This window comes from Lynx rufus, unplaced genomic scaffold, assembly GCF_022079265.1.
Source record: "Lynx rufus isolate CCGP_SWC_20201006 ecotype Redwood Valley unplaced genomic scaffold, mLynRuf1.p SCAF_5, whole genome shotgun sequence".
Taxonomy (NCBI): domain Eukaryota; kingdom Metazoa; phylum Chordata; class Mammalia; order Carnivora; family Felidae; genus Lynx; species Lynx rufus.
The window spans coordinates 111,373,240-111,391,505 of NW_025814867.1; the positions used below are offsets into that span (position 1 = coordinate 111,373,240).

The 18,266-nt window shown below is 37.8% G+C and overlaps 2 protein-coding genes across 3 annotated transcripts in view; one reads left to right on the plus strand and one right to left on the minus strand.

Annotated features, from left to right (window-relative positions):
* Nucleotides 1–18,266, minus strand: part of CMSS1 (cms1 ribosomal small subunit homolog) — a 387,785-nt gene that overhangs the window by 341,822 nt on the left and 27,697 nt on the right. The window lies entirely within an intron of this gene.
* The window catches only part of FILIP1L (filamin A interacting protein 1 like), a 49,451-nt gene that overhangs the window by 13,562 nt on the left and 17,623 nt on the right, over nucleotides 1–18,266 (plus strand). Inside the window, exon 2 of one of the 2 annotated variants that reach the window (XM_047098582.1) lies at nucleotides 14,950–18,097. In XM_047098582.1, coding sequence (XP_046954538.1) covers nucleotides 15,065–17,746 — 2,682 coding nt within the window. In that variant the 5' untranslated portion in view covers nucleotides 14,950–15,064 and the 3' untranslated portion in view covers nucleotides 17,747–18,097. Of the gene's footprint in view, nucleotides 1–14,949; nucleotides 18,098–18,266 lie in introns of those variants that run through there. The other variant, XM_047098583.1, reaches the window with a different exon arrangement.

Genomic DNA, 18,266 nt, shown 5'->3' on the forward strand with positions numbered 1-18,266 from the left:
ATGCCCTAAAATGGTGGTTCTCCCTAAAGATGATTTTTGTCCCCAGGGTTTTTGCAATGTTGGGAGATAGTTTGGTTGTGACACCGGGATTGGGGGTTCCTGGGTTACTTCTGGCATTCACTAGGAAGAGGCCAGGGATGCTGCTAAACATCCTACAATGCACAGGACAGCCCAAAACAAAGAATTATTCAGCACCAAACGTCAGTGGTGTCAAGGCTGAGAATCTCTGGCCTAAAATGACAATCAACATGGCTAACCATGTGCACGGCTAAAAAGATGCATGAATGGCCTGAAACAGTAAACAGATTATGTAATTATATCTTTCCTTCTAGTGTTCACTCTGACTCTGTCTCATAGGTGACCCCTACTTTAGGCCAGCCCATTGTGGCTGAGGTGCTCTTCTGTGTTGCTTCACCTTCAGTTTCCCACTTCTAATAGTAATTGATACGTCCTGTGCCAGGTAATAAATATGTTAGGAGCTTTAATGTGGATTGTTTGGCCTAATCCTTAGAACAGCCCTATTATAAGGGAGTTGCCAGTATTATCCCCATTCTACAAATGAAGACAGTGAGACCCATAGAGGTTAAAACTGCTCGCTCAGTCACACTAGGTAGAAGTGGGGAAGCCATGACTCAACTCTGAAAATTGATATCCAGGATCTGAATTTCTCCCCTAGCACTACCCTACCTCCTATAGTGTTTTATTGCCTTTTTTCCATTGGTGCTGCAGTGAGTGTACTTACATCCTGTCCATTTATCCTGCCTGCCCCTTGCCACTCATATGCCTGCAGTGTTTTCTGCCATCTACTGCTGAGTCAGTACGGGATGGGCAGTAGGGAGAACATCAGCCCTTTCCCTAAGAAGCTACCTTGGGGCAAATGGATAAGATACAGAAGAACACAAATCCACAAATTACAGAGTGCAAAATCAACTACAGAAAGGAGGAGGAAGGAATGGAAAGAATGATAAACTATTAAAGTGTTGGGAACCTGGGGACAAGCCCATTACCACCACCATCACCAACTCAAAGACAGCTAGCTCCGCATGCTCTGTCCCAAGGCAAGGCGCTCTCAGGAATGAATACAGGCGCACACTCTGACAATCCAAGACATCACATGCTGGGTAGCTTTCTGAATGCTTCTCCCTAGAGAGAGACAAGGCAGTAAGGGAAAGAAAGGCATCATAACTGTGATTGGCCCAAGTAGACCTTAAAAAATCAGGGAGATGTCCACCTAAAACTCCCAGTCAGCCAAGGACCTGAAGCCTCAATCTGATGAAAGACAAGCTAGGGTTTTTTTGTTTTGTTTTGTTTTGTTTTTGGCATAGTAGCATTCAAAAAGAAAGTCTGGAAAAGAGAAAATGTTAAAATGTTCATATGAAAGATCTTTTTCAAATAATTAAAAACCTCATTCAGAGTATGTGAGAGGCTAAAAACACAAAAGAAGAGTAGGCTCTTTAGCATAGCAGTGTATTCACAGTAATTTTTTTTAACTCCTCCTTTGTAGCTATAATATATTCAAAACAAGCCAAAAAAAAAAAAAACCCATCTGAATAAATGGGGAAAAAATCTATTTGAGTAGATATTTTTTAACATGAATAATTTAAATGGGGGATGGAGAGGCATAAGCTTAGTGGTAATGAACATCCATCATCCTATGGTTCTTTCTAGAAAGCTCCTTAACTGACTATAGCACTGAAGAGATAACACATAATTCAAGCTTTAAGTAATTATCCTGGATTTACATGTACTATTCTTATTGTCACTTCTGTATCAGTTCCTGTTTCCTTTCCTAGGCCTTAACTGTGCACCTTTTCCAGTTTCCACTTAGCCCTTTGATCAGTAATGGAGAGTCTCTTCTAGCCCAGATTCCATGGTCTTATAATGAAAATATTCTCCTTGTAGCCTTACTCCCCAAACTCTGTGCCTGTGAGCTCTCAGAGTGGTCTTTTTCTGGTTCTAAAACCACACTTTTCAGCAGTTTTTCTTCCCAGGAGACCCTTAGTCTCAGTCAGTTTGTTTTCTTTTTTTCCATTCAGTTGTTTTTTTGTTTTGCTTTTAAGAAAGAGATTTGCCCCAACCCCTGTCCCTCTGTTCAATTTGAGGGTTTTTATAGGCTCCTGTAAGGATCCTATTTTTATGCTAAAAGTTTCCAAGCTCCTTAAAATTAATAGGTCATTGACTATTTGCGTATCTTATAATTTCACTTCCCCTAATCCCTGGGGACCCAAACAAAATTGTTCAGATAATGAAAAGTCCTAACTCAAGGTGCCCCATTTTTATAATATATTCCTTCTGACACCAACCAAAACCTCCTCTGTCACTTCATGCCCCAATTCTTGTTTCACAGTGAAGGAAAAGTAGTAACTCAGCTTGCCGGATATGGACCCATTTATGGTGTGTCTAAATGATCTCAGTGATGATGACAGGATCTTCAATAACAAGGACATAAAACAGACACAGATGTACACTCATATTCATCTAGCAGATGCCAAAAAAAGTGTTACTGTTCTTCTAGATCTTGCTGACCAAGTCAAATGAATTGAGCATTACATTATGACTATGGTATGCTGTAGCTGTAATTTTAAAAAACCTTTGACTTGTGAGAGAAATAAAAGGAAGCAGCACACATTGAATAAAAAAGACTGGTCATAGCTATTTTTATGAGTGCTCCTAAAAATCAGACTAAACAGTGAAAAGTCCCATTGAATAAGGGAGTAGAGCAAAAAAACACTAATTATAGGCCTGATCATCAAGAACTATCTCAAACTAAGGAAACTTTCCAAAAATTGCTTGTAATTACTCTGCAAACTGCTTAGAGTTCTGTGGTTATTTAACTATGAATGTAGCTGCTATCAATGCAGTGCAACAATTAGAATTATATATTAGATAAGAATTGCTAAAAGATATGGTGGAATATAATAACCACACTATCAAAGTCTAGCCATGAGAAGAGATATGAAAATGAATAAAGCAGTGTGATGTATGTAGTTTCTGCTTAGTGATTAACATTTTAAATCAGGAAGAAAAAGTAATGTATTAACTAGCTCTGGAAGAATAAAAGCAAATGTAGAAATTGAGGCCCTTCCAAATGAAGTTTCACACTTAGAATGAGAGATATAATATTTCATGTATCTTAAGCACAAACTGGTATGATCGCACTATGTACTTGTTGATGGGAAACTATTATAAGTTATGATCAGAGCTATGCAAGTATATATGCTGGTTTTGACAGAAAAAGGTAAACTGACAAATAACAAGCACAGTATCTTGTACATGGTAGGTGTTCGCTGTAACTGCTTCAAAAAAATATGAAATGAATCAAATGTCAGCTGATATGCACAGCACTGTGGATGGATGCATTTTAAAAATGAGGCAGCTTTGTGGTTTCCATGACTTTATTTCAAATTATGGTTTCAAATAAAACACAGTGTCTAATGGAGACAGTTTTGTCATTTAGGATTTTTCTGAGAACTGGAAGACAGGTATTAAAGGCAGAGAATCTTCCACCTTTCTGAGATAGGGAACAAAAAACTAGTTTTATTAATGATGGAAACACTGGAGCAGTGACTAGGTCAGTGGATGAAGCTCTTTGGATGAAGCAAAGGGCTCACTCAGTGATAGCGTGCAGAAGGTGATAGCCCAAACTAAAGGCTTTTTCAGAGAAGGACATATTTGTCATTTATGCTTCAGACTGTCTATCCTTGAGAGAAGTGGTTCTCAAAGTGTAGTCCCTTTCAAGAGCTCTGCAAGTTCAAAGTTATTTTCATAGTAACACTATCTTTTTCACTCTCATTCTCTTAAAACTATACATGGAGTTTTCCAGAGGCTACATGAGGTGTTGTGATGTCACTGCTCTGACAAAGCCAGACATTGGAATTTGCAGAAACCGGAAACAATGCAAATATTCCCAGTTAGTTTTTTGGTTTGAAAAAGTTATTTTTCATACAATGTGTTGATATACAATGGCTTATTATTTTTAATAAATACATAAACATTTAAAAATTTTTGTCTTGAGTTTCTAATATGGTAAATACTGATAGATATAAATATAATAAAAAGCTCTTTAGAATCCTCAATAATTTTTAAGAGTATAAATGAGTCATCAGACCAAAAAGTTTGAGAATCAGTGCTCTAGAATCTTCACTGAATTGCATTGGAACTATCTGTTCATTCTTTCCCAAAAGCCTATGGATGCTTTGAGAACAGGAACGCTCCCCCTGTTCATCTCAGTATAGCCCCAGTACTAAGTAATTCTTTTGTTGTTTGCAAATTAAATGAACAAGTCTTGCCATATTCATAACAACAAAAACTTAGATTCAGGATCCATATAATAGATACAATGGAGTAGGTGTCTCCTAAAAATGACAGATGAGAAGGTAAGCTGACTCTGAAGTTCCCTACATACAGATTGATTTCTACAGCTAAGAGAAACAACACAGTGCCATTAATGGTTTGTGGAATTGGTTTTACTGCTTGATAATCACCCTACATTTATTTATATGGGCTAGGTGTCAAAAAAAGTGGAAAAAAATCTGGAAAAGTAGAAACATAATTGATGTATTAAGGTGGTCAGATTATAGATGAATATTCCTTTTCAATTTCATTTGCTGTTGATTAATGTTACTTGTGTAATGAACATATTTGTCCAATAGAGCTCTGGATTGTAAGGAAAAAAATAAAAGAATCACTCCTTTGTTTGCAGAGATGAAGTAACCAAAAGAGAGTAAGGGCTTAGGATGTGGACATTTACCACCAATCTCCCTTCTCAAACAAGAAGCACATATAATTTAATGCAGGAATCTGAAGAAGGAAAAAGAAATATTGCAACAGTCTTGATTCTTTCAAAAATCCAACAATGTACTTGGAGAACACCAATGGGAAAGCCATTTACACCTCATTTTTTAAAAATACTTAAAACTGTGTACATAGTAAACATGAGAGCATCTTCTTTTAAAGCTGAATAAAATTATTCAGGTCAGTGCTACAGTATTTTCCACAGGAAGGCATATTTGTTCATTCCTTCAAAAAACATTCATTTTGGTAAACAAATAAAAAAAACATTTGATACTCTCCACATGTAAGGGTATGTAGTAGACATATTTGTAGAAGAAACAAATGAGTCAGACATGTGCCCGATTCTTAAGAAACTTGTATTTTAGTGGGGTTGATTGTAATGCACATAAATAAGACATAATCAAAAGTGGTGAAAATTATGAATTACTATGGGTATGACTGGCATTAGAACATTTAGACAAACCATCTGTTTCATATGTGTTATATGATGAATATTACTAACTGTCTCACAAAGAGGAGATAAAATATAGTCACACATGTGTGCTGACATATGTATGTGTAAATAAAAACTAAAAAGACCCTCTGAATGTATAATTTGTAGTAAAGAACCAGCTTCATGGTTAGTACCAAAGAACGTTCAAGATGACAGATGTGATATTTTTCAAAAAACAAGGAATTAGTATTGCACATAATAGTGATAAACCACAGTAAGTTACAACAATTCTAAGCCATAATAGAAACTCTAAATAAAAAGCTGTAACAAGACACTGCTTTAAGCCAGTTTGGATTTAACTACCTCAGTTTGTGTCCATGAAACCAGCTTCCACAACCTGTTTTTATTGGACAGGATTCAGTGTATAATCCTATAATCCTGTGCTATCAGTACTTGAACATGAATATGAGTACTCTCCAAGATGGCAGTCTTCAGACTGGGGTACACATACCCCTGAGGGTACACAAAAACTTTCCAGACTTATAAGCATGGGAAACATTAAAGGAATCAATGTCTACATCTGCAATCCACACACATATGCTTTCTAAAACCGATCTACCAGAAAAAGGGCTTGCACTGAATTCTCCAGCAATCCTTTCAAAACAGTCTTCTAATTTAACAAAATTTTACCAAATGCATCTTCCTGGGCTGGAAAATTCTCTGGGATACAGAACAAAGGTACAACTATAGAAAGACACCCAGGAGAGTCCTATGAGCGCAGAGCAGCAAGAACTTCAGAACCACTGGTGGAAGCAGTGCTTGTGTCTTCATCTGGGAACAACTCGGGGCAAGCTGCTATGCCTCATCTCTTTTAGAAGTGAAATGGTTGCCAAAGAGATGGATATTTACACATTTACCTAAGTTGAAAAATGAAGTCAGACTTTTCTTGAATGTCTGATTTGGGTGACTGGTTTGCCAATGGGGACTTTTAGATTATATGGCAAATGTTAATATATATCGTTTGCGGTTATTTAAACCTTGAGTAAGAATTTTTGGATGGCAGCTTTAAAATGTGTGAAAAGGTACTTAGTTTTTAAAAATCCTTTTATTTTTTTAAGTTTATTTATTTATTTTGAGAAAGACAGAGACAGTGCGAATGGGAGAGGGAGAAAGAGAGTCCCAAGCAAGCTCTGCACTGCCAGCACAGAGCCCAATGCAAGGCTCGAACCCATGCAGCTGTGAGACCATGACCTGAGCTAAAACCAAGAGTCAGACACTTAACTGACTGAGCCACCCAGGCACCCCTGTTTTTGTTTTTGTTTTTTTAAGTTCATTCATTTTGAGAGAATGCAGAAGCACGGGAGGGTCACAGAGTGAGGAGAGAGAGAGAATCCCAAGCAGGCTCCGCACTGCACTGTCAGCACAGAGCCCAGCATGGGGCTTGATCTCACGAACCACAAGATCATGACCTGAGCTGGAATCAAGACTCAGACACTTAACTGACTGAGCCACCCAGGTGCTCCTAAAAATCCTTTTCGAACTATTAGATTATTGGATTAGAAAGATGAACTAGGAAATAATCCCATTTATAATAGCAAGAAAATGAATAAAATACTTAGAAATAAATTTAACCAAGGAAGATCTACACAGTGAAAACTGTGAAACACTAATGAAATAAACTGAGGAAGACACAAATAAATGGAAAGATATTCAATGTTCAGATTGTAACAATTAATATTACTTTTCAAAACAACCTATAAATTCAATGTAATCCCTATCAAAATCCTAATGGCATTTTTCATAGAAATACAAAAAGCAGTCCTAAAATGTATATGTAAGCACAAAAACCCCTGACTATCCAAAACAATCTTGAGAAAGAACAAAGCGGGGGGGAATCATGATCCTTGATTTCACACTATATTACAAAGCTGTAGTAGTCAAAACAGTATGGTATTTGCATAAAAAACAGACACATAGACCAGTGGAACAAAAAAGAGAGCCCAGCGGGGGGTGGGTGGGGGTGGACATCCTAATATGTCCAATTAATTTTCAACAAAGGAGCCAAGAATATACAGTAGGAAAGGATAGTCTCTTCAGTAAATGGTTCTGGGAAAACTGAATATACACATGAAAAAGAATAAACTGGATCACTATTTTACACACAAAAATCAACTGGGAATGGATTAAAGATTTGAACATAAGACCTGAAACTACAAAACTCCTAGAAGAAAATATAGGGGCTAAGCTCCTCAGTATTTGTCTTAACAATGTCTTTTTGGATTTTATGTCAATAGCAAAGGAGTTGAAAGACCTGTACTCCAAAATTATATAACATTAATGAAAGAGATAGAAGATGATACAAAAAATAGAAAGATATTTCATGCTTATGGATTAGAAGAACAAATATTGTTAAAATGTCCATACTACCCAAAGCAATCTACAGATTTAATGCAATACCTATCAAACAACATTTTTCACAGAACTAGAACAAATAATACTAAAATTTGTATGGAACCACAAAAGGCCCTGAAAAGCCAAAGCAGTCTTGAGAAAGAACAACAGAACTGGAGGTATCACAATCCCAGATTCCAAGATATACTACAAACCTGTAGTAATCAAAACAGTATGATACAGACACAAAAATAGACATGCAGATCAGTGGAACAGAATAGACCAGAAATAAACCCAGGCTTATATGGTCAATTAATCTGTGACAAAAGAAGCAACAATATACAATGGGGGAAAGACAGTTTCTTCAATAAATGGTGCTAGGAAAACTGGATAGCTACATGCAAAAGAATGAAACTGGACTGCTTTCTTATACCATACACAAAAATAAACAATATGGATTAAAGACCTAAATGTAAGCCATGAAACCATAAAACTCCTAGAAGAAAACATAGGCAGTAATTTCTTTAACATCAGCCATGAAACATTTTTCTAGATAGTCTCCACAGGCAAGGGAAACAAAAGCAAAAATAAACAATGAAACTCCATCAAACTGAAAACCTTTTTTCTACATAGCAAGGAAACTATCAACAAAATGAAAAGGTAATCTATGGAATGGGAGAAGAGACTTGCAAATGATATATACATTCAATAAGGGATTAATATCCAAAATATATAAGGAACTCCTAAAACTCAATAGCAAAAAAAAAAAACCAAAAAAAAAACAAATAAATTAAAAAATGGACAAGGAACCTGAATAGACATTTTTCCAAAGAAGACATACATAGGGGCGTCTGGGCGGCTCAGTCACTTAAGCATCTGACTTCGGCTCAGGTCATGATCTCCACAGTTTGTGGGTTTAAGCCCCACATTGGGCGCTGTGCTCACAGCTCAGAGCCTGAAGCCTGCTTTGGATTCCATATGTCCCTCTCTCTCTGTCCCTCCCTCTCTGTCCCTCCCTTGCTTGTGCTCTGTCTCTCTCTCTCTTAAAAATAAAAAATAAACATTAAAAATATCTTCAAACAAACAAACAAAAACAAAGAAGACACACATATGGCTAACGGGTACATGAAAAAGGTACTTGATATTGCTAGTCATCAGGAAAATGAAATGCAAAGGAAAACCACGATGAAATCTCACACCTGTTAGGATGTCTACTATCAAAAAGACAAGCGATAACAAATGCTAGCAAACGTGAAGAAAAGGGAACTCCTGTACACTGTTGGTGGGAATGTAAACGGGTACAGTCACTATGCAACATAATATAGAGGTTCTTCAGAAAATTTTTAAAAAACTACCACATGATATAGCAATCCCATTTCTGGGTATATGCCCAAAGGTAATGAAATCACTATCTTGAAGAGATATCTGAACTCTCATGTTCACTGCAGCGTTATTCACAATAGTCAAGGTATGGAAACAACCTAAGTGTCTGACAACAGATGAACGGATAAAGAAAATGTGATGTGATATATATGATGGAATATTATTCAGCCTTAAAAAAGAAGGAAATCCTGGTGTTTGCAAAAACATAGATGAACCTGGAGGGCATTACAGTAAATGAAATAAGCCAGACATTTATATGTGGAGTCTTAAAAAAATAAAAAGTTGAATTTTATAAACAGAAAGTAGAGTGGAGACTGCTAGGGGTTGGGAGTGGGAGGTGGGAGCAGGAAACAGCAAGAAGTAAAAGGGTACAAATTTTTAGTTATAAAGATGAAATAAGGTCTGTGGATCTAATATATACCATGGTGACAACAGTTGATAATACTGTGTATTTGCTAAGCAAGTAGAACTTCAGCATTCTCACACACACAAAAGGTGAATATGTGAGGTGATGGACATGTTAACTTGGTGGGAGTCCTTTCACAATGTATATATACCAAATCATCAGGTCATATAGTTTATATATCTTACAGTTTTATTTGTTAATTATACCTCAAAACAAGCTGAAAAAAGGTAGATGATATTTGCTAAGGGAAGTGCTATGACTATTCTTTATATGAACAAACTAGTTGTACATAATAAAAAATTATTTTAGGAGACAGAAGAGTAAACATTTAAAAACCACTGCTCTATGAGATATGAACTAAAAAGAATACAAGCACAATGACAAAGAGAATTTTTCCTTAGGTTAATAGTTTCTCCAACACACAGAATTTTTTGGGAAAGACACTGTATGTGGAGCAGGTTGAGGTAATAAGTCTGTGTTCTTTGTTGGAGAGGCAATGTGATACCGGGCTTTGCACCTTACTGACCTATCTCAGCTTAAATTTTCATTGCTGTAAAACAGAGATAATAATCCCAAACCCTATAAGCTTACCATGAGAATTAGAACCAACAGATGCATAGACTTATTTCAGTGCTTGGCAGAACCTCATTGGCACTAAATAAAGAATGGTAGCTACTATAGTCTCCTGTTTTTTAAGTCTTTGGGCTGGGTGAGGAGAATCACAAATTGGAACTGAAATTATTTACTGCCTTCTTTAGGTGAAAACTGAGCTACTGAACCACCACCTATGATATGTATATTGAGTCATTTTTTCTAGTAGTTTGGATGATATTCAGCGATTTTAGTCATGGTCTCCTACCTGGTGTTCTCTGTGAGAAAAAATGGATGGCCTTGTAGGTCAGGAATACAGGCAATGTTCACAGATTGGGGTATGATCAATAACAAACAACTGGCTGAGTTAATATTCATCAGAGTACCATTTCTGCAAAACATCTAACGTGTAAATAGTAAAGCCTTCCTACCCATAGTCAATCCTGGCATCACCTGGGAGCTTCATACAATGCAAAATTTGAGGCCTATCCCCATCTACTAAATGGGAAGCTGCAATTTAACAAAATTCTTAGGTGATTCTCACATGCATCTTAAACTATGACAAGCACTGGTAAAGAACAGGCCATTTGCAGGGAAGATATAATCACCAGGTATATATATATCTCAGGTGGGAACTTTCTGTTGCACCTGCTTAATTAAAGCTGAGTAAGGTGGAATGATGGCGAGTCTAACTCTAATGACAGACTGACATATATAAATGTCCATAAGGACACACATTCACTGATAACTGGTTCTCATCTAGGGGTGATTTTGTGCCCTGCACCCCCCACCCTGCCAGGAGACATTGGGCAAATAATGTCTAGAGATATTTTTTGTTGTCACAACTGGGAAGGGCTGCTACTGGCATCTAGCGAGTTAAGACCACAGATGCTGCTAAACATCTTACAATGCACAGCACAGCCCCCCACAACAAAGAATAATTTGGCTCAAAATGCCAATAGTTCTGAGGTTAGAGAAACCCTAGCATAGACTATACAAACATCCCTGCATACAGGTGTCTTAATTGGAACTATTCATGAAAAAAGGAGCAATAATTTGACTACACAGCTCTGAGGGTGTGAATTTTGGATCTGGGCATTCTGCATCACAAAGTCTGTGCTGCTTTTAACACTGTGAGTACCCTGGTTAAAAGCTCTCAAAATCATTTATCTGCTTTTGCCAGCAAACCCAGAGTCAGTGATAATCTGTATCAGCATATAACGTCAGTCAGCATCAATGCCTAAAACCCATTATGAAGCAAAGAAAAATAATGGAAATAGAAAATTAAGGTACTATTTCATTTCAAACCCAATCCAACTGAAGAAGAAAGCAGGCTCAACTTTCTTGAGGACCCTCAACTCCACACCTTCCTTAACCCAAAGACACTAACAGTCTATACGTTCATTTTCAAACATCCACAATCCCTTGTCTGCAATTTTAAAAATATAAGAACACTTTTTTTTTTTCCTAAATTGTGGCAGAATTTCTTATCTGAACTCCTCTGGCAGCAAAGCCTGAAGAGATGTAAGGCTATTTATTATCTCAGTTATCGCATGGTTCACCACAGAAGTATTAGGAGGTGGTGCCACAGGCTTGGTGGGAACTGTTCTATATGACAGATGTTCTTTAGTGCCTTTCTAAAATTTGAAAAACTACAACTTCGAAAACATTTGGCTTCAAAAGTTTTGGATATGTAATTGTAGACCTCAAATGACTAAACTACAGTCACTAGCAAATATTTGCTAAAAGTTTTCATATATATTTGAAAGAAAAAAGATACACACACACACACACACACACACACACACCCCTGCATTAGTAATTAGCAGTATAAAAATTAGCTTTCTTATTTCGGGCACTGTGTACAACCAGCCGGACTTGCAGCTTCAAATCCTATAAGGACTTGCTAACTTTGCACAGAAACATCTTTCTTCAAGTCCATAAACTAACCTCAATCTCAACCTTCAAATACTTCTGGATATACGACAAGAAATAGTGAATGATTTAGGGTAAGCCCTTTCACTCTACCAAAAGTGCTAATTCCAATTCAGTAGTATAATCAACCTCTCTCAATCTCTCAATCTCTCTCTCTCTTTCACACACTCTCTCTCCCTCACTCACACACACACACACACACACACACACACACACACACAATGTGCAATAGCAGTACTGGCACCCAACTGGCTCTGAGAAGGTTCCATCAGGGCCTCTCTTCTATCCTCAATTCTCACTGGTTGCTGGCCCTATGCTCCTGCCTGAGTTGATGGCTGGGGGTACAATTCCTTCTGCATATAAACTCCTATTTCTCTCCCTGACAGGTCTTACCTGACCAGCCTGTTGACTGTCTTATGATGTGCTCATGGGATTGGCCCAGGGAAATAGCAGGTTGTTAGGAAACAAGTAGTAAGGAATTACTGAAAGCAAATGTATTCAAATTATCAGTTTTATGTGCCTACCTTGTAAGGTGAGGCTTGGGAACATAAGGGGATGCCAACTGATTTCCAGAAAGCATGAAAAAGATACATGACCTTGCAACCATGATGAAAAAGATGCATCATGCTTACTGTCAAAAACAATGAACACAATGGAAACAATTTAAATTTCTTCAAAATCTTTTTTTTTGCCAGTTACAGCTCTGCCAAGATTCACTAATCACCAGTTTTAATGCTTTTTTCACTGCACTGCAAAATAATCTTCCCTCTTTTATATACTAAGAAAATACATGCCCTTCTCATGAAAATTATATCACACATGGTATTATTTAATAAGTTAAAACAAATCCTGAAAAGTTTTTTTTGTGAAACTATTCTTTAATAAAACTCTAAGAACTGTGATGTAAAGAGGGGAAAATACTTCACTGCAATTATGCTCAGAGCATTGTTAAATATGATTCTAATGCTAAGGGTGGGAGGAAGAAGTGCTTTGCCAAAGTTTCTGTAACTGTTTCACCACCAAAGCAGTTTGCCCATGGACTTTACTACCGGGTTGTGAAGTACCATGACCATTCAGGAAGGAGACGCCATGTTTCTCAGGCTCCCAGGTGTCTCAAATAGAGAGTGGGAAAGGGCGAGAAGCCAGGGGCAAGCCTCCTTGCCAAGACTGTGGATGAAATCATCATCAACTCCACCCCAGCATCCAGCTCAGCTTCTTCAGAATTTCACAGGCTACAGCCCTCGAGCCAGCCTCCTGTTAGGTTCTCAAAAACAGAAAAAATAAAAGTGGATCCTCCCCACAAAACAGTTGGGAATCCTTACATTATACAATTACCTTAAACATGTTCTTCTTGTGTAGTTTAATTAAAGAGTAGATTAGGATCTTAAGAAAGACTTTTCCACAAAGACTCTTCCAAATTAATTTCCTTTTAAAATGTCCTTTCAAACCCTTAAACAGCTTTAAAAAAGAAAGTTTTATGGCAAGGATTAAAGACCTGCATTGGATAATTAACTCATTCTTAACAGAAAAGAAATAGTAAATTATGAACTCTTTATGCTTGATCAGAAAACAAATATTTACAACTTTTCATCCACGACAAGTCCTTTAATTCAATACTTCAGGGATTCCATTCTGTATTAGCTTCTGTATAACAATACTGCAAAGCTGTAATGACATCCTCTATAATCAGCCCATTCCCAATGTAATTAAGAGTGCCACAGATTTAAAACTGTGACCTCACTGCTGAGGAGAAAGGTGTGTGGAAGAGATAATTTATATTGCATGTAAAATGACATCCTGTTATGCCAACAAATTTAAAAAGTAAAAGAAAAAAGTAACATTATAATAGTCATCATTTAAGAGGGAGTTATTATGTTCCTGATCGTAGAGTTTTTCCTCCGTCATTTCTACCATCTGACTCTAATTGATAAACTCTTTCCTATCAAACTGTATGTTCTTCCCATGTTACAAAAATTCTAAACCCCTTCAGATGCCTCTCAATTCCCCTCATTCAACTACAGTCACTATGGGGATAAAGATATATATGAAGTGGGTGATTCCTGGCAAAATGTCATGCTAGTGTAAACCAAGTTTTAATTGGCAGAGAGGTCCATCAGTGAAGCACATAACTTCTAGGCAATGTGAATAAAATTTTATCTCAATTTTATCTCTCTTTATCAAGAAATTGAACACCAAATATAATGTATACATATTATAATGGTTCAAGCAAATAATTTTATCAATATAACAATAACCACATTAATAAAAAAGAACATCAATAACCCTAGCAAATGCTTATTATTATGCACCAGCACTATGAGACTCTTAGATCAATTATCTCATTAAATTTTCACAAATGGCTGCTGAGATAATACAATTATTGCCTCCATTTTCCAGACAGGGAAACTGATGCTCAAGGATGCTAAATAACAGCTCAGGTTAATTAGCTGGTAGAGGAGGGCCAATATTGAAGCCAGGTCAACTTGAACCTCAAACTTGTATCTATTTTTACAGCTTTCAGGCTAGATGGTCTACTAGTTCTGTTCCACAAGCTAGCTAGCTATGTATGTATGTATGTTTATTTTGAGTGAGTGAGAGAGAGAGAGAGAGAGAGAGAGGAGTTCCCAAGCAGTCTCTGCACTGTCAGCACAGAGCCCCATGCAGGCTCATGAACCGTGAGATCATGACGTGAGCCGAAGTCTGATGCTTAAGTGACTGAGCCACCCAGGTGCTCCATACACTAGCAATTTAAACCAACTATTTTTGCCTTTACTCTTCCACTAAGGCTCCTGGTGAGCTACAACTGTTACCAATCAGCAAGGGGGTGGGGGCAAACCACCTTGTAAAAGCAAAACAGAGCTGTTTATCAAGATTCTCCTTGCCAGTCAAGTACAGGAATTCCTTTCCATATTCTGTATAGCTGATAAATCTCTCTAAATTACATAAATGTTTAGTCACAGCTGGGAAGTTGCTGAAGTACCAATCACACAACAGAACGCACTCTTGTATTTTGCAGATTAAAGAAGCTAATTGACCAAGAAACTGAGTCCCAGGAGAAGAAGGAGCAGGAAAAGGAAAAGAAGGTCACCGCCCTGAAAGTGGAGCTGACCAAACTGAAGTCTTTTGCTTTGATGGTGGTGGACGAACAACAAAGGCTGACGGCACAGCTTGCCCTTCAAAGACAGAAAATCCAAGACCTAACCACAAGTGCGAAGGAAACACATGCTAAACTAGTCCTCACTGAAACCAGAGTTCAGGAAGAAGAGCAGAAGGCGACCAGACTAGAGAAAGAACTGCAAACACAAACCACAAGGTTTCACCAGAACCAAGAAACAATTATGGCAAAGCTCACCAATGAGGACAGCCAAAATCGCCAGCTTCGACAAAAATTGGCAGCACTCAGCCGGCAAATCGATGAATTAGAGGAGACAAACAGGTCTTTACGAAAAGCAGAAGAGGAGCTACAAGATATAAAAGAAAAAATTAACAAGGGAGAATATGGAAACTGTGGTATCATGGCTGAGGTAGAGGAGCTCAGAAAACGTGTGCTAGAAATGGAAGGGAAGGATGAAGAACTCATAAAAATGGAGGAGCAGTGCAGAGATCTCAATAAGAGGCTCGAAAAGGAAACATCACAGAGTAAAGACTTTAAACTTGAGGTTGAAAAACTCAATAAAAGGATTATGGCTTTGGAAAGATTAGAAGATGCCTTCAACAAGAGCAAACAAGAATGTTATTCCCTGAAATGCAATTTAGAAAAAGAAAGGATGACCACAAAGCAGTTGTCACAAGAACTGGAGAGTTTAAAAGTAAGGATCAAAGAGCTAGAAGTCATTGAAAGTCGGCTGGAAAAGACAGAATTTACCCTAAAAGAGGACTTAACTAAATTGAAAACGTTAACTGTGATGCTGGTAGATGAAAGAAAAACAATGAGTGAAAAATTAAAGCAAACTGAAGATAAGTTGCAAGCTGCTTCTTCTCAGCTTCAAATGGAGCAAAATAAAGTGACGACGGTTACCGAGAAGTTAATTGAGGAAACAAAAAGGGCACTAAAGTCCAAAACTGACGTGGAAGAAAAAATGTACAGTGTCACCAAGGAGAGAGATGATCTAAAAAACAAACTGAAAGCAGAAGAAGAGAAAGGAAATGATCTCCTGTCCAAAGTTAATATGTTGAAAAATAGGCTTCAATCATTGGAAGCAATTGAGAAGGATTTCCTAAAAAACAAATTAAATCAAGATTCTAGTAAGTCCACCACAGCATTACACCAAGAAAACAATAAGATTAAAGAGCTCTCTCAAGAAGTGGAAAGACTGAGACTGAAGTTAAAGGATATGAAAGCCATTGAGGATGACCTTATGAAAACAGAAGATGAGTACGAGACTCTAGAACGTAGGTATGCTACTGAACGAGATAAAGCTCAATTTTTATCTGAAGAGCTGGAACGAGTTAAAATGGAACTTGACAAGTACAAGTTAGCAGAAAAGACAGAGTCCAGCCATGAACAATGGCTTTTCAAAAGGCTTCAAGAAGAAGAAGCTAAGTCGGGACACCTCTCAAGAGAAGTAGATGCATTGAAAGAGAAAATTCATGAATACATGGCAACTGAGGACCTGATATGTCATCTCCAGGGAGATCATTCAGTTCTGCAAAAGAAACTCCATCAACAAGAAAACAGGAACAGAGATTTAGGAAGAGAGATTGAAAACCTCACTAAAGAGTTAGAGAGGTATCGGCATTTCAGTAAGAGCCTCCGGCCTAGCCTCAATGGAAGAATCATCTCTGACCCTCAAGTATTTTCTAAAGAAGTTCAGACAGAAGTAGTAGACAATGAGCCACCCGATTACAAGAGTCTCATTCCTCTGGAACGAGCAGTCATCAATGGTCAGTTATATGAGGAGAGTGAGGGCCAGGATGAGGACCCTAATGATGAGGAATCAGTGCTGTCCTTCAAATGCAATTCATCTACCCCCTGTCCTGTTAACAGGAAACTATGGATTCCTTGGATGAAATCTAAGGAGGGCCATCCTCAGAATGGAAAAATACAAACTAAACCCAATGGCAACTTCATGCAACCTGGAGATCTAGTCCTAAGCCACACACCTGGGCAGCCACTTCATATAAAGGTTACTCCAGACCATGTCCAAAACACAGCCACTCTTGAAATCACAAGTCCAACCACAGAGAGTCCTCACTCTTACACAAGCACTGCAGTGATTCCAAACTGTGGCACCCCAAAGCAAAGGATAACCATCCTCCAAAATGCCTCCATAACACCGGTGAAATCCAAAACTTCTGCTGAAGGCCTCATGAACTTAGAGCAAAGCATGTCCCCAATTACCATGGCAACCTTTGCCAGAGCGCAGACCCCAGAGTCTTGTGGTTCTATAACTCCAGAAAGGACAATGTCACCTATTCAGGTTTTGGCCGTGACTGGTTCAGCAGGCTCTCCTGAGCAGGGACGTTCCCCAGAGCCGATAGAAATCAGTGCCAAGCATGCGATTTTCAGAGTCTCTCCTGACCGGCAGTCATCATGGCAGTTTCAGCGTTCAAACAGCAACAGTTCAAGTGTGATAACTACTGAGGATAATAAAATCCACATTCACTTAGGAAGTCCTTACATGCAAGCTGTGGCCAGCCCCGTGAGACCTGCCAGCCCTTCAACACCACCACAGGATAACCGAACTCAAGGCTTAACTAATGGGGCACTAAACAAAACAACCAATAAAGTCACCAGCAGTATTACTATCACACCAACAGCCACAACTCTTCCTCGACAATCACAAATTACAGTAAGTAATATATATAACTGACGACTCTCACCCTCATCCAGTCCATAGTGATATTATTGCAAGGAACTCAGTCCTTTTTAATTATCCCTCCACATCCCCCAAAAGACTGACTGAACTTGTACTTTGGGAAGGTTTGTGCATGAACTATCCAAGAGTATCTGAAACTAACTAAGTGTTGCCTGCATAGTCCTATCAAGTGTGCACTTACTGTATATCTTTTCATTTACATACCTGTATGGAAAATATTTACTCTGCACTTGTATAAATACATCTTTATGTATTTCATTTTCCATAACTCACATTAATTTGACTGCAACTTGTCTTGATGAAATACTTTAACATTTTAAAGCAGTAAATAATTTGTTATTTTTACCATTGCTTGCTGAATTTTTTTTTTTTTTGGTCATTTTGTGTTATATTTTTGCATGTGTAGTATTTTATTTTCTGTTCAAAAGGTTTATTCATTCTTCCTTAAAAACAAACAGCACCTACTTCCCATTTACAGTCAACTTCTGATCACATGTTATTAGAGGAAGAGGAA